At 40.8% G+C, this 26,225-nt stretch overlaps 1 protein-coding gene across 3 annotated transcripts in view; it reads right to left on the bottom strand.

The window, feature by feature from the left end:
* The window catches only part of HSPBAP1 (HSPB1 associated protein 1), a 67,397-nt gene that overhangs the window by 28,615 nt on the left and 12,557 nt on the right, over positions 1 to 26,225 (bottom strand). For all 3 annotated transcript variants that reach the window (XM_039494265.1, XM_039494264.1, XM_039494266.1), the window contains exons 2-3: positions 10,584 to 10,769; positions 1,932 to 2,116 (exon numbers count right to left, since the gene is read on the bottom strand). In XM_039494265.1, coding sequence (XP_039350199.1) covers positions 1,932 to 2,116; positions 10,584 to 10,769 — 371 coding nt within the window. The remainder of the gene's footprint in view (positions 1 to 1,931; positions 2,117 to 10,583; positions 10,770 to 26,225) is intronic.

The following is a 26,225-nucleotide window of genomic DNA, read 5'->3' as shown; positions in this document are numbered from 1 at the left end:
TTGTGGGTAAAATAGTTTTTAACCAATGAGCTGAAAAGAAATTGGTAAGATTACTGATATCTTGGCACAATGGGCTTCTTTTTTACAATAAAAAAGCTACAAAAAGAAGAAATGCACTCAGAGGTATTCCCACCATAACAGATGGCACATTACTTGTGAATTACATTTATTTCATTTTCTGCTTATAATGAAGTTAATCTGTATCTGTATATCACTTTAAAAGGTCTCATTTCTATTTAAACTTCATGCGTATATCTTGCTGCTGATTTATATCTCAAATGCTGTAATAAAATATCAACTGAACAAAAAAATGTAAGATGCTAGATACTGCTCATAGATTAGAATAATGGAATCATTACCTTAACCCACATAACTGTAAATGATAAACAGTGCAATCTAAATTTCAAACAACTTCTAAATGGCCCTATTAATCACTATAAATAACAATGTAGTTAGCCTTCTTTTCTCCTTCAAGTCACCTTAGGTAAATCTAAATAAAATCTAAATGAAAAAGGTGTTAACATCAAATTCATAGAACAAGGGAGAATTACTACAAATAACACTTTTGGGTGGCACAATAGTGCAGTAGTGCTTGGCAAATCCTGCCAGTCTCTCGTGGACGGCAGGATTTCACTCCCATGCCAGTACAGTCAGCATATGATAAGTAGATAAGATTCTTAAACTCCTAATTATGTACTTGTGTGGGTTGGATGGAAGTTGCTTCTCTCAAGAAAATTTCTTATTGACCCCCTGAAATAGCAGTTTTAGGTAGATGTTCTGCATGTGGTTATTTTATGTAATTCTCCCAATCTTGTGCCATAAACTAAAGGTCCATTGAGGCAGTAATATATAGGGCCAAAATTCGAGGCAGTCATGTAGAGTCCGGGCAAGCGTGAAATGGTGCTAGAGCTTCAAATCTTGTTTAGCCAGAAAGAATTCCCCTCATGAATCATGCTGACATTTGCAGAGAGTAAACACCCCGACATTGAGAGTTGTTCAACTCGTACTGTATTATTTATTAAGCACTGGCAATGTGTTTGACATGCTGTACAAAAGAGTGCAGGCAGAGAAGGCCTGGAGAAAACTTGCAATGCGTCCCAAAACTGGCTAGGATGCGTGCTCATCCTTTCAAGAATGGGCTACTCCAGTGTATTTTAGCACTTTCACGAATAGTAAGGACATAATCCTGCAAACACCTGTGCACTGGTCTTCAAGGATTATTTAATGAGGAACTGTGTGCCTCCTGAGTCAGTATGCACAAAATGGCAGTGAAACTGTATTATGGTCTTGATGCTGCAACTGGATCTATGCAGTTGGGATCTTTGGGCCAGTGGAGCTGTACTGAAGTTAATGGAGCTGCACACAGGTGTAAGGGTCTTCCTGCATTGATCCAACTGCAGCATCAGGGCCTAGGTTTGTAAACTATCACGCATGCCAATTGCTTATCATACTAGTGGAATAATCAAACCTTATACTCACATCTTAAAAAAAAGAAAGCAGTGGAGGTTTTAAGCTGTAGAGGTCACATAAATGGCAATTTAAGGGCCTAATCCACAAAAAATCAGTGGAAAGCCAGACACCCATTATCTACAGTGGTGTCTAGATCAGATCCAAAATTATGTGTGGCTGGGTGGGAGGAAGTGGTTACAGCTGCTTTAGACAATTTGTTTTGTAACTCCCACAGTGCTGTGTTTTTATATGTCAAGAGTTCCCCAAGCTTGAGATGGGTGCTCTTTGGTGTGATATTTTTGTTAGACTGAAATCAAAATAAACAAGCATCCAATAAAACTGAAAAATTGGTCAAAGGAATAGAGAAGTGAAAAGGCTAGACAGAGTTTAAAAACTATAATAAATCACTTACAATAATTAACCAACATCTTTAGGACATTTACCTGCATAGTTCTGAGTTGAAGGTAAAGTTAACGGTTTACCTTGAAAATTTCTGTCTTGTCTTCAAATATCCTAGCAATATATTTATAGTCAGCATAAGCCCAATATTTGGAGGAATCGTAACAACTGAATGGTCTAGAGAAAGAAGTAGGCTGTCCAGAAGTCCAGGCCAAAAACTCTTCAAGTGTAGCTTCCACATAACTACATTTGGTTTCAAATTGAGGAGCTGGAGCAATATAAGAAAAGACAACATTACATGCATACTGAACACAGCACTATAAAAATAGAGACAGGGTGAAGCAGTTTAGCAGACGAAACAATAACTTTGTCTCAGCTTGGCCCACGGATTAAATGAAATATAAAAACCAACGTGAAATTAGCTCAATTGCCTCACCCCAACACACAACTGAAAACAGACCACGTCACCAAGCTCATGTCTAATTTAACACAATTGACAGTCAGTCTGTCCTTTAATTAGTCTCTCTCCTTAAAGATTCTCTCTCACGTTCCTCCCACCACCACCGTTATTGAGGCTTCTTTGATTTATGGAGCTGGACTCTAACTTTTTTCCTCTCATCTAAGGGAATAACTAAATCAGCACCATTTTACAGAAGCAGCAAATAGCGGAGCCCTACACATGTCCAATAACCCATCTGAAAGGCTGTCACTATTTTTCAATACTTATGGATAAAGCATCTTGCAGCATCCTCTGCCAGCCATAAAAGATTCACTAGGGCCATTACCTCAATTGAAGCAAGCGTTCTTTCCTCAGGAATATATATACAAGATAGGTAATTTTTATGTATAATAATCTTATGGTATTATACCACAAAAAAGGGTTTTAAAGTACTTCCACAAATGGGAGTCAGCTCGCAAGGCTGAATTAACTGAAGCTGACAGAATGGCTGTTTGGAAATTCAGTGAAAAACGCTCTGTATCTAACTCTGTTTGGGAAATATTTTTAAAACTTTGTTCAGGATATAAAGTACAACCACAAAGATCTATGCTATAAAGGCCCTGGAGTCCTCATTGTGCTAGGAGAAATGGGATCATTAGCCCATATGTGCAGGGCTTCTGGCAAAAGGCTTGAATTTTGAGTCAAAATATCGCACAAATACACCCATCTCTCTGCACAAAATCCTGTTATGTTGATCTGTGTGTGCAGAGAACAGTGGCAAGAGGAAACATACCACAACAGAAGCAACCAAAATAAATAGGTGGATCAAGTCTAATTATTGCAGACAACTCATATGGCCAAGTCAGTAAAGATTTGCGATTCATAGGGGATCATCAACTGAACTTGAGCTCCTAGCATGATGCTGTGGCCAAAAGGGTTAAAGCAATCCTTGGATGCAAAAACAGGGGAATCTTGAGTCGGAGTTAGGGAAGTTATTATACCTCTGTATTTGGCTCTGGCCTGACTGCTGCTGGAATACTATGTCCAGTTGTGGGGTCCGCAGTTCAAGAAGGGTGTTGATATATTGGAGAGGGTTCAGAGGACAGCCATGAGAATGATTAAATAAGAAAACATGCCTTATAATGATAGACTCAAGGACCACAATTAATGTCACTTAAGGAAGAGAAGGTTAAGAGGGTGGCTTGATTACATTCTATAAGCTACATGGGTAACAAATCCTTAATAATGGGCTCTTCAATCTAACAGAGAAAGGGAACATGAGTCAATGGCTGGAAGTTGAAACTAGACAAATTTAAACAGGAAATAAGGTTTCATTTTTTAACAGTGAGAGCAATTAACCACTGGAAAACACTTATCAAGGGTTGTGGTGGATTCCCCATCACTGACAATTTTAAAATCATGACTGGATGTTTTCCCAAAAGATCTGCTGTAGGAATTGTTTTGGGGAAGTTCTAGGACCTGTGTTATACAGGAGGTCAGACTAGATGCCCACAATGGTCCCTTCTGGCCTTGGAATGTATGAATAAAAAGCTGTTGTGTGTGGAGCTGCTGAAGAGGATGTTATCCAACCCCAAGTCTGGGGTAGGCTGCAGTGCAGCCATGCTCTGGCTGCTATTCCAGCCTTTAGTTTGAAATAATGTCCACAGTACCGCCATGCCTTGTACACTGGGATTCCTAGCCAATGGATTCATGTAACAGTGGAGTCAGAGGCCCAATCCTGAACTCTTTCCTTCACGCAAAAGTGTATTCAAAGCAGATATGGAGGTCACTTCCCCACTGCACAGGTCCCCTTGCATAGCCACTCTGCCTACAAACATGTGCCCTATGCAGGGGTATGATGGCAGTCCCACAGCACAAAAGCCTTTGAGTGGGCTCTGTGCTAATGGGTGAATTTGTCCCTTTGGGTGAGATTTTGCAAAGCACTCAATGTTGGCTAACTCTGCTCCCACTGAAGTCAACAGGGGATTTTTATCCTTGACTTCAATAGGAGCAGAGTTAGGCCAATGGTGAGTATGTCTGAAAACCCTTAGCAAGTAAGATGGGGGAAAAAAATAGAAACCGGTGGTTGTAGCAACTGTGTGAATCTGTTAAGTCACCACCATCATCAGTCCTGTTAACCATACCATAAAGGTTGGCACCATTGCAGAACAGAGCATTGTAAGTCTTCACTGCACAGAAGACGGAGGGTACTGAATCAGCATGAACACTGGTTTTACTATCATTGCCCTCTTGTCCCAGGAATATTCTGGTACACTATTTCAGGTCAAGGTCAAGTAGCAGGGGAAGGCCTACAGTGTTTTTGCTGCACCATAGTGCACATCACCTTTGGCTTATCAGAGACCTTCATTTCCCATCACAGCTAGTCGTCCCAGCTTCAGATATACTCATCCAGAATGTAAAATGAAAAATTACATACTGTACTATAACCATTATTGATGGAAAAAATTACTACAGGCTGCCTGAATGGCAATGAAACAGCAGTAATTTAACCTTGGACAACTTGTATGCAGCTGCTTAGTAAGGGAATCCTTTTATTCTTGCACAATAGTAAGAACTCTGGGGGAATTCCTCATTGCTCTGATTTTGCTATCATGGCAATTCCCATACAGTCTCATACATTTGTTCTGATTTCCTTTGGGCAGGTGAACAGCTCTCTTAGGGCTTGTCTATACTACTACTTAAATCGATGTATCGCTCTGGGGTGTGAAAAAGCCAACTCCCAGAGCAACGTAAGTTAGATCGACTTAAAGCAGCGTCTACACTCGGCTATGTCAGCAGGAGACACTCTCCCACCGACCTGGCTTCCGCCTCTCATTGAGGTGGAGTAACAGAGCTACGGGAGACCACTGTCCCATTGGCACAGCATGTCTTCACCAGACACGCTCCAGCAGTAGTGAAGACAAGCCCTTACAAACTTTCACTGTCACCCTGTCATTTTCTACTGTAGTAGTGTTGGTAGCAGCTCTCCGTCCAGCTTATTTTCAAGTTTATTAGCTAAGAATGTCAGATAAGCTTAGTATTTAGCAATATATAACTTGGCTTGGTGCTATATAAGGGCTTCCTCCAGAAATCACTTTTCCCTGCATAAGAATTGCATTGAAGACACAAGAACCCCCCTCCCATCTTAAAATCTTATATCTGATTCATCCTATGTGTTGCAGTCCAATGCTGCCTCCAAATATCCAGTCATTAATGCAATGCAATGCACATCATTTTGCTAAAGGATAGACTGATGTAAAAAAATATATAAAAGGTATCAGAACTATTGAAGGCAGTTCAATATCTGAATTATTTTGATCAGAACAAAGAGTGCTCATGACACTGCCTGTTTTATGAGATAAGATAGAAGCAACTATTTTTAAGTGAAGAAATAGGGTATTTCTAACTTTCCATGTATTTCACACAAAGCTTTATTTGGACAATTCCAACTATGAACAGTAAGTCCTGCAGACTGTTGAAGACTGTTGCTTCTAGGCTGTAACTTCCTCGGGGCAGGGATCTTTTGGTTTAATTTAGATTTGGTTCAGCATCAATCACACTGTGGATAATGAATAACAAACAACAACAAAAACAAGTATTTAGAAAATTTAGAAAAATGGAGAAGTCTACGGCAGCCTGCATGCAAGTGTCAGTGATCAGAACTGGAAAGCAAGAACACGAACAGGCTTCTGACTATGCAGTGACTGAAGATTGAAGAATTTAAAAAATGAGATCATTCTTAGACTAAACCAAACAATTCTAAACTGGGCTAGCAGTGCTGTGCATTGACGATATCTGAGTTTGATGCCTGTCACTGATCTCTCATTCCCTGCACTAGTGCTGTGAACTCAAACTTGCGAATAAGATGGAGTACTTTGTGCAGAACATCAGCTCACCTACTTGCCTAAGCACTGGCATTGACAGAAGGCTGAGAGGGGACATAAGTCTTCAAATATGTAAAAGGTTGTGATACAGAGGTTAGTGATCATTTTTTCCTCCATGTCCATTGAGGGTAGTACAAGAAGTAATTGTTTGTAATTTGCAGCAAGGGAGATGTAGGTTAAATATTAGGAAAAACTTCCTAATTATAAGGATAGTTAAGCACTGAAATAGGATTACCTAAGGAGGTGTAGAAACTCTGTCACTGTAGGGTTTTAAGAACAGATTAGACACATACCTATCAGGGATGGTGTAGGTACATTTAATCCTGATTCAGTGCAAAGGGATGGACTAGATGACCTCTTGTGGTCTCTTCCTGCCCTACATTTCTATGATTGTATGATACCAACTGCTGTTCCATCCAGAAGGATGGTGTCTGCAATGCAGGGTCTCTTAGTAGAAGTAGAGAAAATGCAATACCTGAAGGCTCTAATAAAGATGCATGGTTCCACCTTTTTATTTATTTTGATTTATGTTAAATAAACAACAACCAAGCCACCCTACCAAACATCCATCCACACTTCTAGGGACCTTAATTATTTAAAATAACAATCCATGCAGAGAATAACTACTTAGCAGTATAACAAAGTGCATGCACATTCACATACCAAAATTCTATAAAATAGCCAGGGATGTAAACATCCAAAGAATAGACCAGCACATCCAGCATCCCATTATCACCCAAACCCTCTGCCTTCCCCCAAAGCCTTAGCAGATGGTGTCATGGTTACAGGGCAAGCTGCATTTCAGTTCCCTTCATGGGCGCCTTTGAGTGCACCCCTCACGTGACAGGCTTGGCTTTCACCTCTCTTGAGGATGGAACCTCACAATTCAACTACTCTTTGATCTCTGGGTTGCAGCTCTGCCATTTCCCAACTGCGTAATACAACAGGCCCGGCTCTATTTGGCACCTGCAAGAAAACTTTTCTCTGGGAGCTATGGCCCACAGTTGATTAACGGGATCCAAACCTAGCTTCTTCTCATATTGTTTATTCATCCAAAGGTATTGTAGCAAGCAGAGAAAAGACAGTGGAAGTCTATATGCATTGTCTCACCTAAACTTTATCCTTTCCTTGCAAGTTTTGATAAGCTCCCCTCAGTCCACCTATCTCCATTTCTGGGGTGGGAGAGAGAGACTGCGCAGCTACTTACCTGCGCAGGTAAGTTGCAGCAGATGTAGAAATACCCAAACTAGCTTTAATCTAGCATGTATATACATGCTGCAACCACACTTCTGATTGCAGCGCAGGCACATCCTGTCAGAGACTAACCTTCAGCAGCTGCTACCTGCTCCCCACACCTTCCTCTAGGCAGCAGGCTTTAACGGTTTAATGTGCCTTTGATCCTAAACTCTGGCCTTGAGAAAATAAAGCTGTTAATCTGGCTGGAGCCAGGCAGGTAGGCATTTCCTGATCAATAATCCCTCAACCACTCTTGGTATTCTCTCTGGATGCATCTTTGTCATTGTTTTATTCCCTGCTTGTTTTTTCCTAACAGCCTCCTTTGATATAACTTTGTGTAGTCCGACAGAATAATATCAGCAGGCAAGCTGAGGCACCTATCCTAGTCATACACACAATACAGATATCTAACTTGTTCTCCACATCTGGTCTGTGGAATATGCACTAAAGATCAGTTGGCAACTGGCTATTTCAGGCTAACGGGAAAAGCAAGTGCTGAGATAGGTGCTTGCCAGCCGCTCCCTCTCCTTTATACGGTTTGAGGGCCTCCACAAGCTATAGCTTTGATCGTGTTAGAAGGTAATAGGTGGTCTCTCGGGTAGGCAGGTCCCAGGCCACTTAGGGCTTTATAGATCAAAATCACCATCTTAAACTCCTGCCAGAAACCAATAGGCAGCCAGTGCAGTTGAGAGTGATAACACTGTTGGCTTGCAACAAAATCCCCCTTTAAACAAGCGATTTGTCTCACTCTGAACCAGCTTCTGAATGGATTTCAGGTGTAACTCCAGGTTAAGCACATAGCAATAGTCTAATCTCGAGGCAATGAACATAGACAATATCTATATCCGAAATAAATGTTTGCAACCCTCTAGCCAGGCCTGGATGGAAAAAGCCATCCTGGCTGTTGTTATGCTGACCACTGATAGAATCATCTAACAACACTGTTAAATTGTAAACTCAGGTGACTAATGGCAGATGAACACACTCAATCAGAGGGGCCAATATAATCTTTGGAGATTGCGGGAACTGTGGGATAGCTACCTACAGTGCAACGCTCCAAAAGTCAACGCCAGTCTCGGTACTGTGGACGCACTCCGCCAACTTAATGCGCTTAGTGGGGACACACACAATTGACTGTATAAAATCGATTTCTTAAAAATCGACCTCTATAAAATCGACCTGATTTCGTAGTGTAGACGTACCCATAGGTGGCTTATCTAACAAATTCTTACAATGTAATGCTTTCTGGTGCAACAAGATCCTCACTTAGCTACAGTACAACCCCAGAGGGCTCTACTCATTTTCTTAAAGACATTTGCAACTTCTATTGCATATAACGGTGTGGTCCTGGACACAAAACTGATTTCCTAGAGACTGGTTGTCACCAGGGATCAGCAATGAAGGGCAAGACATACGAGGACTTTAATCTTAAAATATGAAAACTCTAACTGTTTTGAATCCCTGACTGAAAGTTGTTATACGAGGACTCATCATGTAAGCTGGTGTCAGTCCAATTCTTAATAGGTGTCACAACTGGAACTCTAGTTGCCAACCTCAAGAAAGATGCCTAAGATTTGACAGACACTGAGACTAAATTACCTTTTCATTCCTATTGGTGCTTCCTCCATGTTAAGGTGGAAGTACATTAACAGAGCATTGTGGAGAGCTTCACAACCATTGCCTATATTGTGCTAGTTTCCATTGGTATCAATATGGTACCATCTGTGAAATGGCGATGACAATAAGAATGGTTGCTTAGATAGCACTTTTTATCAATAGATCTTAAAGAGCTTTACAAATGAAGTCAGTGTCATTATCCCCATTTTACATATGGGGAAACTGAGGCACAGGAGAATGACTTGTTGAAGGTCACCCAGCAGGTGGGTGGTATAGCCAGGAACAGACTAATACCCAGGTCTCCTGAGTATCAGTCCAATACTCTCACCGCTAGTCCACATGTCAAAGGGGTGAAGTGAAGATGAATTCTTGTTTGTAAAGTGCTTTGAAAACATAAAATGCTAAGCATTACATATCTGGCAGTTCTTGTATTCCACAGTAATCCAACATATACTTTGTCAATTCCATGGTTGTTAGTATCTCATTATACTTGTTACATACTTTTATCTCCCTGCTTTGACTCATTAAAAAAAAAAATCTTCCCAATTGATTAGCTAGTGTGTGAGACACTGCCCTCCACTGGACAGACTCAGAACCATTTAATTATGTCCTGTCTGGACCTGATTGTAACCACAGACAGTAGCCGCTAAAAGGCTGCTTCATTTCACCCTCCTCCCCACATAGGGGTAGAGCTTTGGTTCTGCCCTACCAACACAATGGCTAGTGCAGCTGCATCTTTGAGCTGGGGGTGTATGCTGGAGCACGTATAGGGCTGGAACAAAGTATATCGCCACCCCCTTAGCAGGGAGAAAGTAGGAGGCAGGCTGTGGCTTTGACTCACAATCTACTTTTCAGTCTGCTATTGAGGCAGTGTGTACATGGGGCTTTCGGCAAAGCCACAATTGACTCAAGTCATATTCTTAGAGCAGGAGGTTCTGTGTTCTATGCTGTCTTGAAGCTCACAGTGGCTATGGCAAAATGCTTTTATTAACACTTTGTACTTCTATAGTATCTTTTATCAGAGTATCTCAGAATGTTTTAACAAACAGTAATTAGTCCTCATCTGTTTTACATGGAGTTTATCTCCATTATACAGATGAAGACACAAACAGATTGGTTAATGGCATGATTTTCAAATATACTCAGCCCAGCAGCTCCTATAGGGATGGCAGTACAGATGCTCAACACCTCTGAACATCTAAATCATCACCTACCGCCTAAAACATCTAGGTGATTTAGGGATGACCACACAACAATTATGTAACAGAGCCAGGAAAGGAAACCAGGATTTGTGATTCTTAGAAGTCAGCTCTAACCATTAGACTTCCTGATCCAAATGTGAAAAGAGGGGGAGGGGGAGAAAAAAAAAAGAGAGCCAGTGAGAGAGAAAGATGAGATCACTGGCTAAAACAAACCTCTCATTTCATTCCTCTCACCCACAGTCTTTGTTAGATGTAATGTACTGTGAAAAGAACATTTGGCATGAAAGCATTGCAGAGGATTAAGGAGGATATTAAACAGAATTTCTAAATGTAACCTAATGCCATCTAAAATCCTACCTGTGTCCCTGTTCTTCATTCCCATCCTAAACCGTATTGTCCTTCCATCCAACACCTCAGAAAGATATTTAGCATTCCAGTGTAGTACTGGCCAATTGAAAACCATGTTACAAAACACTGCCGGTTGTTGTAGAGACATCACAATTTCCTTGGCTTTCTCTGGAGTAAAAGGTTTGACATCTTCACCTTTGGAAAGAAACAAACAGTTGTAGAGAGATGATTTCACACAGTGTGAAAAACACAAATGACTAATATCTCCCTCGATGATGGCTGATTTTTTTCTATGTACTTGTTATATTTGTTTAATGAAAATTCTATTGCCATTCCAGAGAGGTCATTTCCTATCCTAAATTAGAATTTAAAGAGGCACATTAATACTCAGAAAACAAAACATTGGTAATTATTTATAATTTTCAGTTCCCTAATGTAGAATGTAGCCCAGTGGTTTAGAATTACTCTGACAATTAAGAACTTTGTGATTAATGTCCAAAATTGAGAGAATATAAATTTTATGACTAACATTCCTTCTGTGCAGGGTTCCTTCTGAAAAGTGCAGCATACCATCAGAGATGGCACACCGAGTGCCTAATGCATCTGATTTTAACCAGTGAATTAAACATTCCTTTCAGTGCAATCACAACAGCAGATATCTCAAAAGATAGATATAGTTCTATTTTAAATTATTTTCACCTACAGGCTTTTAAAAGACAAAAGTTGTGCCAATCCAAGGACTATGCTAATCCCAGATTTCAATTTAGCCCTTAGTTGTGGAAAGATTTATATGCCCCACTGAAACTGTCAAGCTGAAAAGTTGGCAACTTTGTATAAACTCGGCAGTTTTACAACAACTTCCCTTTAGGAACACGTTGAAAGGTAAAGTTTCTTTTAAAAAAAAAGAAAACAGCTCCACAGTGTTGGGGCAGTGAACTACATTTCTGGATCATAAAAAACTATAAATTAATTTTACTAGAGGTTAGAATAATGAACTCATCCAGAATTTGTATCCACATAATGCAAAAAATTGAGAAGGACTAATAACTTTGTTTTGTCACACCCAACCCTGCCAATTTCCTCCTCCAACAAAAAAAATATTTTGGGCCAAATCATGGCCCATGCTGCACAGTGCCTAAGCATGTCATAAGGTGGCCCCTTATTCCCTTGTGCTAGTTTCCCCTAGCGCCACTCCAACTATGGGAGGGGAAGCAGGATCTGCAGAGCCACTAGTTCTCCCATCACCACAGGCGTGCGAGAGAAGCGGTGGAGTCTTGGTTCTACACTCCCCACCCCTCCAGTGTGTTAGGCAGCATAGCTGTGCCAGCATGCCAGAAGACGTAGCTTGCACTAGATATAGTCCTAATGTAGTGTACTCTCTCCTCAAAGTGGTAAGGAAACTGAGAAGGTAATTGTGACTGTGAAAGCGAGTCTCCCAAGTAGGCTGCTCCTAGGGAAGTATGCCATGCTGGCCTTCACTCTGGGTTCACGGCAGTGCAATGAAAGAGCCAACTATTATTAATTATTGAATAAATACTTTCACTGGCGTAGGGCCTGGAGGTTCCAATCACAGCCTGGCTCCCTATTATGCTACATATGGTTCACACATATATGAAAAGATTATTCCTGCCCCAGTACAAAATAAGAGACAACATGTGGATAAAGCAAAAAGACAGGGGAAGCACAAAGTAACAGTGAGACAAGTCTGGCTCATGTAATAAACAAGCGCCCAGCACACATACTGTGTAACCATTTAAAAGGCATTTGTAGGTGAGTTTTAAAGGGGGACAGCGGAGTGGCCCAGGAGATTTTTACAAAGGGCATTTCCCATTCGCAAGGTGTGGTCTGAGGGAAAGCACAAAGACGCCTGATGGAAAACTTGACCAATAAGCAATAAATGCACGTACTGTGTTACTGTATTTCCCATGGAATAAAAAGTAAAAGTATCCCATCAGAGGCACTGGTATTGAATAATTAATAATAACTGCGCAAATGATAAAAGTTCATTTTGTAAGTTTTTCTTGGGGAAGAGAAAAGTTTAGCAAAGATAAAGTTCCTGGTCCTCTGGGGACATTAGCAATGGTCAAACTGATGTGGATCTGACTGATAAAACAGAAAAGTAACATTACAATGATATTGTTTCCAGTGGAAACCGGGATGTCAAAGAATGTAGCTACCTGAATTCAAAGTGCAGACTGCGTGATCACCAACATTAACCAAATGCCAGCTTTCCTCCCTGAAAATTATACTGCTGTTGGCAAAACCAGGAAAACCACAAATGCACTATGGGCTCAATCTTGCAAGGTGCTGAGCAGACTGGCCCCAAGTCAGCAAAGCGCTTAAACATGTGAATACAGCAGACCCTCGCTAGAACACGCATCTTTATAGCACGAATTTGGTTATAGCGCGGGGCCGCACATGGATCCCAAATGTAATTACCTTCATTGGAATCCATGGTAACGTGGTCCCCGTGTTAACACGTGACCGTGCATGGCTCCAAAACCCTATGTTCTAGCGGGGGTCCGATGTAGTTTCACTGAAACCAGTGAGACTGCTTGCTTGAAGTTAAGAACGTACTTAAAGTGCTCTGCTGGGCTGGGGCCAGAGTGTTCAGAATCTTGTAGGATTAAGCCCTATATAAAAGCTTCCTTGCCTCATATATTATGCTTCATATGAAAACTCCATTCAGTTTCTTTACTCAGTCTAAGAGTTGTCCCTAGAAGTCATGGCATCATTTATTTTAGAAAAACCCAAAGCCCTTGCACTTATCAAATGAGATGTAGAAGGGACAATGTGATTTGGTTTCATACCATGTAGAAGTGGAACAACATAAGCAAAGATCTGATTTTTTGAGCCATACAAGACTTCCACAGGTTCAGTTTAGACACCCAAGAGAGAGAACAATGTTCATTAAAAAAAATTCTTCAGCATACACAGCAGTTTTAAATCAATCAATAAATGTTTAGAAAATATAAAAATAACTGGATATCCTAGATTTCTATATTCCTAAACACTATGAAAAGGCTAATTTTGTCTGGCAAGAAACTGGTATGTTAAAAAAGGAAGAAGAAAAACAGGATGGATTTATTTAAATCAAAGCAATTTAAATCAAGAAGTGGAAAGCCTTGAAATCATTGATTTTCATCTGTTTCATTTGTTCTCTAGTTAGTTTCGAAATAAGTGCATTTTCATTGGTTGATATTAACTATTAAAACATGTCGATTTACAACTAAATAGTGCCTTTTCACTAGATTTGGTACATCTTTTTGCTACCTAGGAGGGTAAACTGTAACTATATACATTTAGTTAAGCAATTACATAGCTTAATATTTTCAGATTCTTATTAATTGTACATTTTTAGTATGTTAGAAAATGGTGAATGATATATTGCTTATTTACTAGACAGTTAACTTTTTGCTCATGATGTGTCAAGTTTCATTAGGATGGTAACTGAAATTTAATTAAACACACAAAACAGCATAGATTTTTATTCAACAAAACTACGTTAAATGTTATGGTTACATTAACTTCTCTTATCAAAACGTGTTTCACATTTACAAGTAAATGATTTATTAAACAGAGGGATTAACTGTTGTCAGTGAATTAAACTGATTACTTCAGGTCAGCCTGGGAAAATTTTCAAATATGCTTAAGTGAAAGTGACAGGAGCTTAACTTCCTATTCAGCTGTCTCTTGAAATTGATACATTCTCCTAAATTACTTAGGCTGACCTATTGTGCCATATTTATAAATCTAGACCTCAAAAGTTAGTCATTTCCCCCCCGATGCTTTCTTTACATAGGAAACCAGCCTTTAATTTTTTATTTTTTACTTAAATGTTTTAAGAGATTATAATAAATTTAGGCCTTATATTTTGAATTCAGATTTTATTTTAAACAGGTTTATTTTTAAAAAGAAAAATTATTATAATTTAATTAACAAAATATAAAGATCCAATTTAAATAAAAAAATCTTATTTTTTTAATTTTCCTCAAAAAAAAAAATCAATGATTTTTATCCACCTGGAGAAAAATGGATAAATTCAATTTCTTCTTATAGTAGAGTTTAGACCAGTGGTTCTCAAATTTTTGTATTGGTGACCCCTTTCACACGGCAAGACTCTGATTGCAAAACCCCACCATTAATTAAAAAGATTTTTTTATATTTAATACTATTATAAATGCTGGAAGTGACGTGGGGTTTGGGGGTGGAGGCTGACAGCTCGCGACTCCCCATGTAATAACCTCATGACCCCCTGCAACGGGAATAAATTAAGTTTTTGTATTTTATGGAAGCACTGGTTCCTACTCCCATAGAGGCATTAAGCCTGGAACCGTCAAAGGAGACTAAGGGAGTTCGGACTCTAAATCTCAATGAAAGGGTACGTCTACACTACGGGACTATTCCGAATTTGCATAAACCGGTTTTGTAAAACAGATTTTATAAAATCGAGTGTGCGCGGCCACACTAAACACATTAAATCGGTGGTGTGCGTCCACGGTCCGAGGCTAGCGTCGATTGATGGAGCATTGCACTGTGGGTAGCTACTCCGTAGCTATCCCATAGTTCCCGCAGCCTTCCCCGCCTCCCCAGCCCCTTTGAATTTCTGGGTTGAGATCCCAGTGCCTGATGCGGCAAAAATCATTGTCGCGGGTGGTTCTGGGTAAATGTCGTCAGTCACTCCTTCCGCTGGGAAAGCAACGGCAGACAAGCATTTCATGCCTTTTTTCCCTGGATTGCCCTGGAAGATGCCATAGCATGGCAATCATGGAGCCTGTTTAGCCTTTTGTGACTGTCACCGTATGTGTACTAGATGCCGCTCACAGAGGCGATTCAGCAGCGCTACACAGCAGCATGCTTTTGCTTTTGCATGATAGCAGGGATGGTTATCAGCCATATTGTACCATCTACCATACCATAAATTGGTAATAAGATGATTGTGGCTACCAGTCCTTTTGCACTGTTCCATTTGCTGCTGTCATAAGTGCCCCTGGCTGCTCTTAGCCAGGGCGCAAAGCAAACAAATTGGGAATGACTCCCTGAGTCAATCCCTCCTTTTTGGTATCTAAAAATAGAATCAGTCCTGCCTAGAATATGGACAAGTGTACTAGAGAACCACTGTATCATAGAACCAAAGAGCACAGCTGCTCTGTGTCAGATCCTGCAGAAATTATGAGCTGTATTCTATTCACAGGGGGTGCTCCTGCAACAACCCCACCTGTTGATTCCGTTCTTCCCTCAGCCTTCCTGGGCTACCGTAGCATTGTCCCCCCACTTGTGTGATGAAGTAATAAAGAATGCAGGAATAAGACACAGTGATTTGTTAGTGAGATATGAGTGGAAGGCAGCCTCCAGCTGCTATGATAGTCCAGACAGGACAGTAAGGAGTGTGTAGGAGAGGAGCCCAGCATCCCTCTGCTAGTTCAGGGGCACTTGAATCTTTTCTTTACACATGAAGGGTGGGGGCTGATGGAGCTCAGCCCCCTGTTTCTATGACGACGATGGTTATCAGCCATATTGCACCATCTACCATGAAAAATTAGGACCAGGCGCCCTTGATCGACCTAACAGATGCTGGTCATCATGGTTACCAGTCCTTTTGCACTGCCCCTTTTGCCAATAGGCTGATGACGAGGACGGATACCAGTCGTATTGTACCATCAGTCAGCCATAGCGTGGGGGGAGCAAGGATGTTGGTGTTGAGTGCTGCACCATCGCGTCTATCTGCAGCATTCATTAAAGATAGGGTGACATGTAAAAGAGTCAAGAGAGGATTGTTTTCCCTTTCACTTCTTGGGGTGGGTGGGGGGGTGCGTAAATTGCCGAGCTATGCCCTGACCCACTGCGGACACTGTTTTTGACCCTAGAAGCATTTGGAGCTCAGCCAAGAATGCAAATGCTTTTCAGAGACTGCAGGAACTGTGGGATAGCTTGAGTCCTCCAGTCCATGAGCGTCCATTTGATTCTTTGGCTTTCCGTTACGCTTGTCACGCAGCAGTGCGCTGAGTCCCTGCTATGGCATCTGTCTGGAGATATTTAAAAAATGATTTTCAATGTCGTCTTCTGTAACGGAGCGCTGATAGAACAGATTTGCCTGCCCTTACAGCGATCACTGATTAACTGCATCACCACCCGTGCTGATCAGAGCTCCACGCTGGGTAAACAGGAAATATTCAAAAGTTCGCGGGGCTTTTCCTGTCTACCTGGCCACTGCATCCGAGTTCAGAATGCTGTCCAGAGCGGTCACTGGTGCACTGTCGGATACCGCCCGGAGGCCAATACCGTCGATCAGCGGCCACACTAACCCTAATCCGATATGGTAATATCGATACTAGCGTTACTCCTCTCGTTAGGGAGGAGTACAGAAACCGGTTTAAAGAGCCATTAAAATCGATATAAGGTGCCTCCTAGTGTGGACGGTTGTGGCGTTAAATCGGTTTTACACTCCTAAAACCGGTTTAAACACGTAGTGTAGACCAGGCCAAAGTTGACTTCCTAGCTGCCTTTAGCTCTTATGAAAATTCCAGCATGTAAAGTTTTAAGAATAAACTGCTCTGTTCACTCATTTTAAATGATAAAAGTAATATTTTTAAAGATGGCTGCCATGTCTTAATTCAGGAGGTTTTTATAAGCTCTCCTCTTATAAGCAGAACAAAACTCGACATGGCATTGCTGAGAAAGAAGGTGAGGATAAGTCCTGGTCTTCGGCCTCACACACTCCACTACATTAATACCCAAGCATATGGAGGACTCATGGGGACCATATGCCTTGCCATATGTTATCCCTTACACCAGGAAGAAGCAGCTATGGGTTACCAAGCAATAGATTAATACACATGGAAAAAGCAAGTTCAGGAAAAGTGTTCATCTGGGAGCATGACAGCAGATACTGGTGCGGTCACACGCAAGCTGGCTATCTGGTATGATTAACAGATTGCTATTCAGCATGTTTTTGCTGTGACACTAGGTCAAAGATTAAGGGCAAAGCTCAGACACTGCTGGAGGGACAGACTGAACTTTGGAGGAGAGACCTTTTGAAAAATTATACCACCCTAAACTGCTAATTCCTGGTGCAATTCATTGTGATATAAAGCAGAGTTAGCCTTCCATGACTAGGCAGCTGTGCTGGTCGTATTTGTCTTTCAGCTTTTCAAACATACAGTAAAATAAAATTACTCCTAGTTAGGCTAAGTTTATCACCACACAGCTGTTCTTTTGCCTGGTCTGATTTTAAAAAGCCAGTAAAAGCCTGCAAAGTTTAATTTTTAAGGACATAAATCCAAAGAAACACAAACAATTTATGGCAGTTTTCTTGCTTGTAGGATTTTTTAAAATTGCATTTTAATGTGGAAACATCAGTTATATTGTATAGTTTAAGGTGCTAAACTGTTGGGGTGTACTGCAGAAGCCTGTTTATAGAGACTTTCTCTGAAGGGGTGGGAAGATTCATTACAGTGTCCATTCAGCCAACTGTTGATTTTGAGAGTCTTTCTAAACTGATTTATACATACACCTTGTGCTTTAGAGTCACTGAGATCTAGGGATGCCAGGTAGATCCTGGGATTGACTGCCAATATGACTATCTTGAAAGACAGGGTTTTTTGCAAGGCTTGTAAACAACCAGTTCACAAGTCATTCAGATTAAGGATAGGTCTGTCACGGTGTGATGTCTTGAGAAGAACAGACTCCTTAGAATTTTCCTTTCCAGGACCCAGAAATTATTACCTCAGCAGCACTCAAGTTAGACACTGTTCAAAAAATCCCCTCTTCTATGGGTTGTTTAGATTCTTGGATATGGGGCAAAGGAAATAAAGGCTGCAATTTATTCTTTTTCCTTCTGGACTACAGCTAGCATCCATAGGTTCATGTCAATTTGAACCACAGCCTCTCATCATAGTCAACTCTCCATTAGGATGAACAGAAGCAGCATGAAGGATGAACAGAAAGGGAAAAAAGCACTTCGGGTCCTATGGAGCAGCTCTGCAAGCTCCTGCTCCTCATGTGCAGGACAAAGAGGGGAGAATGATTCGACAACCCAAGATGTCTACAACAGTAGATGATAGCTATCTTGGGGACCTCTGGATGGGAATGCTGGGTGTCAGGAAAAGATCCTGTGCCAACTATGTCTTTCAGGGTCTTCCCTACATGTCCACTCGACAGCCTATAAAGGGAACAGAGATACAACTTAATGGAGAGTTCTGCTACTATTACTACATAACAGCTCAGTCTCTTGGCTACCCAGCATGAAGAGGGCACTGAGTTACATCATACAAATACCTCACCTTCAGTTGGAAAGGGGTGGCCAACACTTCTCCAATACGTCTCCTTGCTTAGGCGCCGACTCCGAGGCTGGAGCCACAGGCACCAACTTTCCAATGTGCCAAGGGGTGCTCTGCCCCCATTCTATCCCTTCCCCCAAGGAGTGGGAGCGGGACGTGGGGCAGAGCAGGGGGTTGAGCACCCAGTAAGGCCAGGGATGCTTGTTTTGAGCTACACATATTGGAGCAACTCATGAGGATCAGTTTGGACCCAGAGGAGGTAATAATGGCAAAAATGGAACCAAAGAAGTCATCTAGTGCCCCCTCAAGCAGGCACCCTACTCTGTTATCTGGTGGTAAGAAGAAGGCATCAGCAAGAATGCTGGCACCGACCACCTCAATGCTGATGGCCTTAACTCCGGAAAGTTGGTGCCTGTGTCTCCTTGAATCCTTGCACAAGCACATGGTGACTAGCTTCCACAGCCATTACATCACGTCTCGTGGTGAGCACATTACTCAGTTTGGACTCAGAAATGGATGTGTAAACACTGTGCTGCTGTGGAAATTTTTATCAATATTTTTCATACACCATCTAACAATGGAAGGCAAGTGCAAACGGAAGAAAAAATACACAGATGAAAATCGAGGCTTCCAACAGGAGTGGGAGACTAAGTACTTTTTCACTGAATGTAATGGGAAGGCCATGTGTCTTCTTTGCCAGATGTGTGTATCTCAGTTCAAATCTTCAAACTTGCAGTGTCGTTTCTCTTCGAGCCATGCACATATGGATCAAGAATTCCCATAAGGTTCTGAACTCCACACTTTAAAATTGAAAACTTTGGAAAAAAAATGGATGTAGAATCCCAGTTCGTCACCAGATTTTCCAACTGATAGCAAACTGTAACATTAGCCTCCTATTATGTGGCTTGGCACATAGCCCGTGTGAAAAAGCCCTACTCTGAAGGTGAGTTCGTAAAAAACGTGCCTCACTGATGTGATTTCAATCCTGTCACCAGACAACAAGAATCTACAGAAGAAAATTTCTGGTCCGCAGCTTTCACGTCATGCAACGGAACGCAGAATCTCTGATCTGAACGGTGACACTGAATCACAACTGCACTTGCAACTTCAGCAGTGGGAATATTTGAATATCACTTTGGACGAGTCACGAGTCAATTATCAGTATTTGCCCACACTGTGTCTGACGACTGTGTTATAAGGGAAGAATTCCTCGATATCGTGTTACTAAGGCACGGAACTCATGGACGAGATCTAAAGGAGGCATTGATGTTGGTAATTGTAAAAAAACAACTTGCCCTTACAGAAGCTCACTGCCATTGCAACGGACAGAGCTCCATCCATGTGGGGATCTGCGAATGGATTAGTAGGGCTTTGTAAGTCTGACGAGAGCTTTCATGAATTTTGGACTTTATTCAGTTGGGAGCAACTAGCATCTAAGAATCTCAAATCTGATCATGTCATGAAACCTATCTTGCACACTGTGAATTTCATTTGCTTAAATGCACTCAATCACAGACAATTTCAAAATCTAATTGAAGAACTGGGTGAAGACGACTCCCCTGCCGATTTGCCATTTCACTGTGCAGTTCGGTGGCTCTCGAGAGGTAAAGTTTTTTCCGGTTTTTTGAGCTTCTGAAACCAGTAAAATTGTTTATGGAGGAGAAACACAGAATACTGCCTCAGCTTACAGATCCTGGGTGGGTTCTAGATTTGGCATTTCTTGCAGACATGCTGCTGCATTTGGATAAACTAAACGTGGACTTGCAAGGAAAATTCCGGTTGCTGTCTGATCTAGTGCAAGGCGTATTTGCGTTCATGAACAAACTGCAGTTGTTTCCAGACAAATGTTTGAGGGAGCGCTGACACACTTTCCCTCAATGTCACAACTTCAAGCCAGATCAAAAGAAGATGCAGCACAACCCCTAAAATGGAGCACAACTAGGTATGCAAGTGTGATTAGAGATAGTAAGGACAGTTTTGAGGAAAGATTCCAAGATTTGCAGTGGAAAAGACCTAAATCAGATTTCTGATTGACCCTTTTAGTGCTGAAGCCGATTGTCTGAAGCCCCCATTAGTCACTGATGAAGCAACATCCCAGACCGAAATAATAGAACTTTTGGAAGATGACAGATTGAACTCTGCTCAGAAGACAGAGGGGACCCTTACTTTCTGGAAATCTGTACCAAAGGAAAAGTACCCCAACATCAGAGGTGCAGCCCTAAAATTAATCCTGATGTTTGTTTGCCTCGACCTATCTTTGTGAGTCTGTTTTCTCGACACTCAAACACGTGAAATCCAAGCACTGATCCATTTTGACAGAGAGCCACTGAAGAGAACTGCTGCTTGTGAGCACAACTAAACACAAATAAAACTTCAAGGGAATTGTTGAAAGCAAAGATTGCCAGAAGTCCCACTAAGTAAAAGGGTAAGTTTTTTATTATTGCTAATTATAAATATATAAAATTTGCATTATCAAATTATATAATTATGTGTGTGCATATATATACATATACAGTCATTACATATTACTGTGGCTCTTTGGCAATGTACAATGGTAAATTCTGGCTCTCTCTCAGGCTCAGGGTGGCCACTCCTGAATTAGAGCCAATATGTTCTCAGCTCTCTCTTTGAAGCGTTGCTATCTGGATAGGTACTGAAACACCTTCTCCATTCAGTAAAAAAGCAGTCTGTGTACAGCAAATAAGCAATTATTTAATTAAAGCAAAACAAAAACTCCCTACATCATTTTGTACAGGAAGAGAGAGTGGGTGGGTTAGTTTTTTGGCAAAGGAAAAAAGGCCTCTTAGTGGCAAGAACTGGCTGGGGCTTGGAGCCTCAGAGAATAGTCTTGCAGGAAGCCCTCTTCTATTTAAGTAATTTGTATGATTTAGTAAAATCCCCAGGAACAGAGAACTTGCTGTATCTTTGGAAGATCTTACTGTATTACATGTATGTATCATTATGGGCCAGAGATTGTAAATAATTCCACGGGGGAAGGATGGGACAGTGGGAAGTAATCAGGCAAATTCACTCAGACTGTAACCTCCCCAGAGAGATACCCCTAACCTGTACAGGCTCGCATATACTGGTTCAAACTGGATTCTCTAGAGAACCAACAGACAAAGAAATGACTTTTGGATAAAAAGCCTAAGTTTAAACTGACTTGAGGCCTGCTTTCTGATCCAGCAAACAGACAGACCTTCTTTCCAAGAGAGGCCTCAATCCTTCCTGGGAAGGCTTGGAAGGACCTGAACTAGTCATGGGGGTGCTTGTTCTGAGCCAAGTGGTTACAAACTTATAACCACAGAAATACCCCCAGGTGGGATCTGAAGGACTGATCACCTGCCAGAGCGATTGTTGGAGGTGGGGGTGATCTCTGGTTAGTTTGTTAGCATGAGTTCAGGTTCTTTTATTTTGTTATTTATTGTCTGTAATGCTTTCACCTTAAGAATAAATGTGCTTGCTTAGAAGGAGCTGTGTAGTAACTTATACTTTTGGGCAATTGTGCTGCTTATAGCCTTTGAGGAGAAGGCACAGCAGCCCTGCGTAGGCAGTTTGATTTGCTGGGGAATTCAGTGTAGGCAGCCTGGAAAAAACCCAGTGAGGACAGAGAGAGACATGACAGCTGGAGAGCTGGAAGCCTGAGAGTGGGTGCCCTTGGTGGACCATAGAGGAGGAATATTGGTGCAGTTGCCCTGATCTGTGACACTTGCATCAAGAGTCTTTGAGGGATCAGTCATTCTGGAATCTGAGACTCCTGAAAGCTCCCCATATTCATTTAGTTTATCATTTTTCAGCATTATATCAATCCCCTCCATGGCTTCCTGAAGAGCTGTAGACAATGAGGGTTGACAGGAGATATGAAGATAGATTTTTTGCTTCACATTTTTGTTACCTCCTTCCTTCCTCTGGGCTGACTACAGCACCGTCAAGAGGAAAAATAAACATCTAAAGGTGCTGCGTTAGGATCTGTCAAGCTCTTTCCTGTGTAGCTCTTAACCAGGGGGAGGTCTCTGGTGTAGTCCTCTTCATGCCTCTTGGTAATTAGCAAGCAAAATAGAATATTCATTTTTCAAAAAGTTCACCCAGGTCGAACGAATTATTTAATTCCTTAAGTGAATTCATGGGCAGCACAGTATGTTAAGAAGGCTATCTACTCCAGGGAGACAATTATCAGCCAACTGCAAAGAATGTAGCCAGTAAATCCTGGCATGAAATAGAAGGTAAAACTTCCTAAGTATTCAGGTCATATCATACTACTTAATAAAATATTTATGTCACATTAAACTTTCACACAAAAATAATTGTTTCTGTCATGTGAAAAATAGGACAAAAGATCACGTTTGAAAAGGCAAAGCTGTCTTAATCATGTACTACTTCATTTAAATTGTTTTATACTCCCTGGTGCATGTCAGTTGTTGTAAATGAATGTAGTGATTTTTTGCTTTATTAACTGTGTGGCTGTGAGCTATGGATAAATACTTCTTGCTCAGAACTGCAGGTATTTAACATGAAATCTTATTTTCAATGCAGTAAAACAAGTCACTCCTCTAAATTTTTATTCTGTATCTCCAAGTAGGCGCAATCCTATAATATATGTGCTCATGTGAGTAAAGTTAAGCATATACTTGTAAGAGCAAGGCCTTAATAATTGTGAATAACTTATTAAAACTGTCAGATGATTCAAGATATGCCACCTGCTGCTTTTAAAAAGAAAAGTTCCTTTCCTCTAATACCTCTGGTTTACCTTCAATTTTACTTAAACCCATTCCTAATTGCCAAATTCTACACTGATTTATACCCTGTGCAAACTCCCCACATTGCATCGTGTGTAAATCAGTACACAATTTGGTCTTTGATAAGTAAAAGTAAAATTTATATAAAGGAAACAAAATGCCAATAACACATCTTGGACATAGTATGCCACAAGCCACGGGGAAGCAGGCAGTGGAGATGCATGTTCCCTTTCAAGAGAGGAAACACTGAGACGGAGTCTGCTGCTGCCCAACTGTAATCTGATTAAAAAAGAGACAAGAGTATTAGCAAACTAATTTTTTCTATCGGGCCCAACAAGTGATGTATCTTCACAGCACAAAAGGCGAATGAATAATTTGTCCCACTTTTTTACTTTACACAAGATATGTTCAGAAGCCAACCAAGAATCATACTTTGTCAAGTTTCAACTCAAATTCAATTACTGTAAGAAATTATATGATTTGGCACAGATGTTTTGTATTGTTTGGAATGGCACTTCAATGCTGTTACATTCCAAAATAACAATCTGCTAACTGAAAAGCCAATCATCTTTACAAGAGGTGTTTTAATATACAACAATGGATCCAGATTTTAATACTGGGGAGGAGGTGAAAGGGTAGTGATGATTTCTGACAATCACTTTCCAGTCTCTCTGTGCTGCCAAGAGAAAAATCAGTTCTCAATTTCTGATTTAAAATTTATTCTGAATACTGTGCAGCATTTGGGAATAAAGAGTTTAACACAGCAGGGAGTCTGCAGAAAAGTGGGTTTGATTAAAGTTGTTCAGAAGTTAAATGTACAGTCATTAAGAAGTTAAATGTGCTGTCATTAATGTAGAATAATGTAAATTACAAGAATTCATTAGCGAACAGTAGTTGTCTCCTGCCAATGTACCCTGCTGTTTAAATAATGGAGTTTAATTGAGAGGGTTTAGAATTATCTTCAAAGGAAGGAGAACAAGTTCTATTGAAAATATTTGCAGAATAACCCCCATTACACTGCATTGCTTGCAAATGTGTAAGAATTAATCATCCTAACTTCTTATAAAGAGGGGAAAAATGATAAAGAGTTAAAGGACAACCCCAGGTATTTTGAATACAGTACTCTGGAAGTGCCAAGCCACTCAAGTCAACTAACCTCCATCTTCCTAAGTGCCTGGCAATCAGGGGAGGGCGGTTAAGAAGAGGGGATCCAAAACCCCTCAAAACCAAAAGTAAATGTAATGATCTGGGGAGGAGCTTATACTTAATTTTTTTTCTCAATTACGCCCACAAGGTAAGTTTTATTTTTTTAAATAGTTACAGTAATCTGCATGTGATTACACTGGTCTGCAAAACAACAAACTATTTTATGGCAATAGGAGGCACTTAAATATATATTGATAAGATTTCAGGGCAGTACATGAGTGTTTAGATATGACTTCTCTGAGCATCAATGAGAGTTCCGTGCTTAAACTTCCACTGATCTCTGCTATTAGTGGAGGAGTAGCGGAAGAGAGAAGAAATAGACCCCACTCACTACCAACAGCATTCTTGAAGAATCCTGCTAATAGCAAAGGGAGTGATCAGTCTGCAAGTTACGCTGATGCAGAGTCTGATGACATTCATCACCTGACCTACAGTTTGTTTTTCTTTCCTTGAAGAAAAAAAAAAAAAAAGAACGAGGAGTACTTGTGGCACCTTAGAGACTAACAATATATACACACAGAGAACATGAAAAATGGGTGTTGCAGTTGGTATGGCAACACCCATTTTTTCCATGTTCTCTGTGTATTTATATATCTTCCTACTGTATTTTCCACTGCACGCATCCGATGAAGTGGGTTTTAGCCCACGAAAGCTTATACTCAAATAAATTTGTTAGTCTTCAAGATGCCACAAGTACTCCTCATTCTTTTTGCTAATACAAACTAACACGGCTACCATTCTGAAACCTGTTTCCTTGAAAAGTGATTCAAGTGATTAACTGAGAAACCAGCTTTGTGCTCAAGCTGAACTTTCATTGTTGCCAAGGAGAGGATACAGCTCCAGACTTCATATGGGGCATACTCATTTGGTCTAAAGGACAGCATTCAACAGATTTTTTTGGTAACCTTTGTATATTTCTGTTAATTGTCTTTAGCAGAGTTATGGGAAACAGAACGTTTAGAGGACCTGCAGAACTCACTGGACAGATGAATATTTATTTAGTTTTAGAGGGGAAAAATTATGGTCTTTGATCAAAAATCTCCAACATGATGTAAGGTGTGTGGGGGAGGCTGTGCTTTTTCTTTCTTTGCCTGCCACAAATCCACACCTTTGTCACATAAATTACACCCACTTACACTGCTGTGAGAGTGATTTAGCAGCAAAGAAGTACCTTTCAAGTGCTTCTGCTTGTGTACCCTGATCACAATCCTGTATCTACTTTCTTCAAAGGTACAGGGTATTTAATGCAAAGAGTAGTGTTGCTACAATGACACAATAGAAAAACTGAGAATTCACGTCAGGATATTTAAACATTCATTTTTCAAACCAACCAACAACCACCTACAAAATCCCACCCCACCACATGTTGTGGCCACATTGTACATACAAAATGTTTTCTATTTTTAGCTTTCTTTGTTCATGGTCAATTT

This window comes from Mauremys reevesii, linkage group 11, assembly GCF_016161935.1.
Source record: "Mauremys reevesii isolate NIE-2019 linkage group 11, ASM1616193v1, whole genome shotgun sequence".
NCBI lineage: Eukaryota > Metazoa > Chordata > Testudines > Geoemydidae > Mauremys > Mauremys reevesii.
Note: the sequence above shows the minus strand (reverse complement) of the source record. Positions and strands in the feature narration are given on the sequence as shown.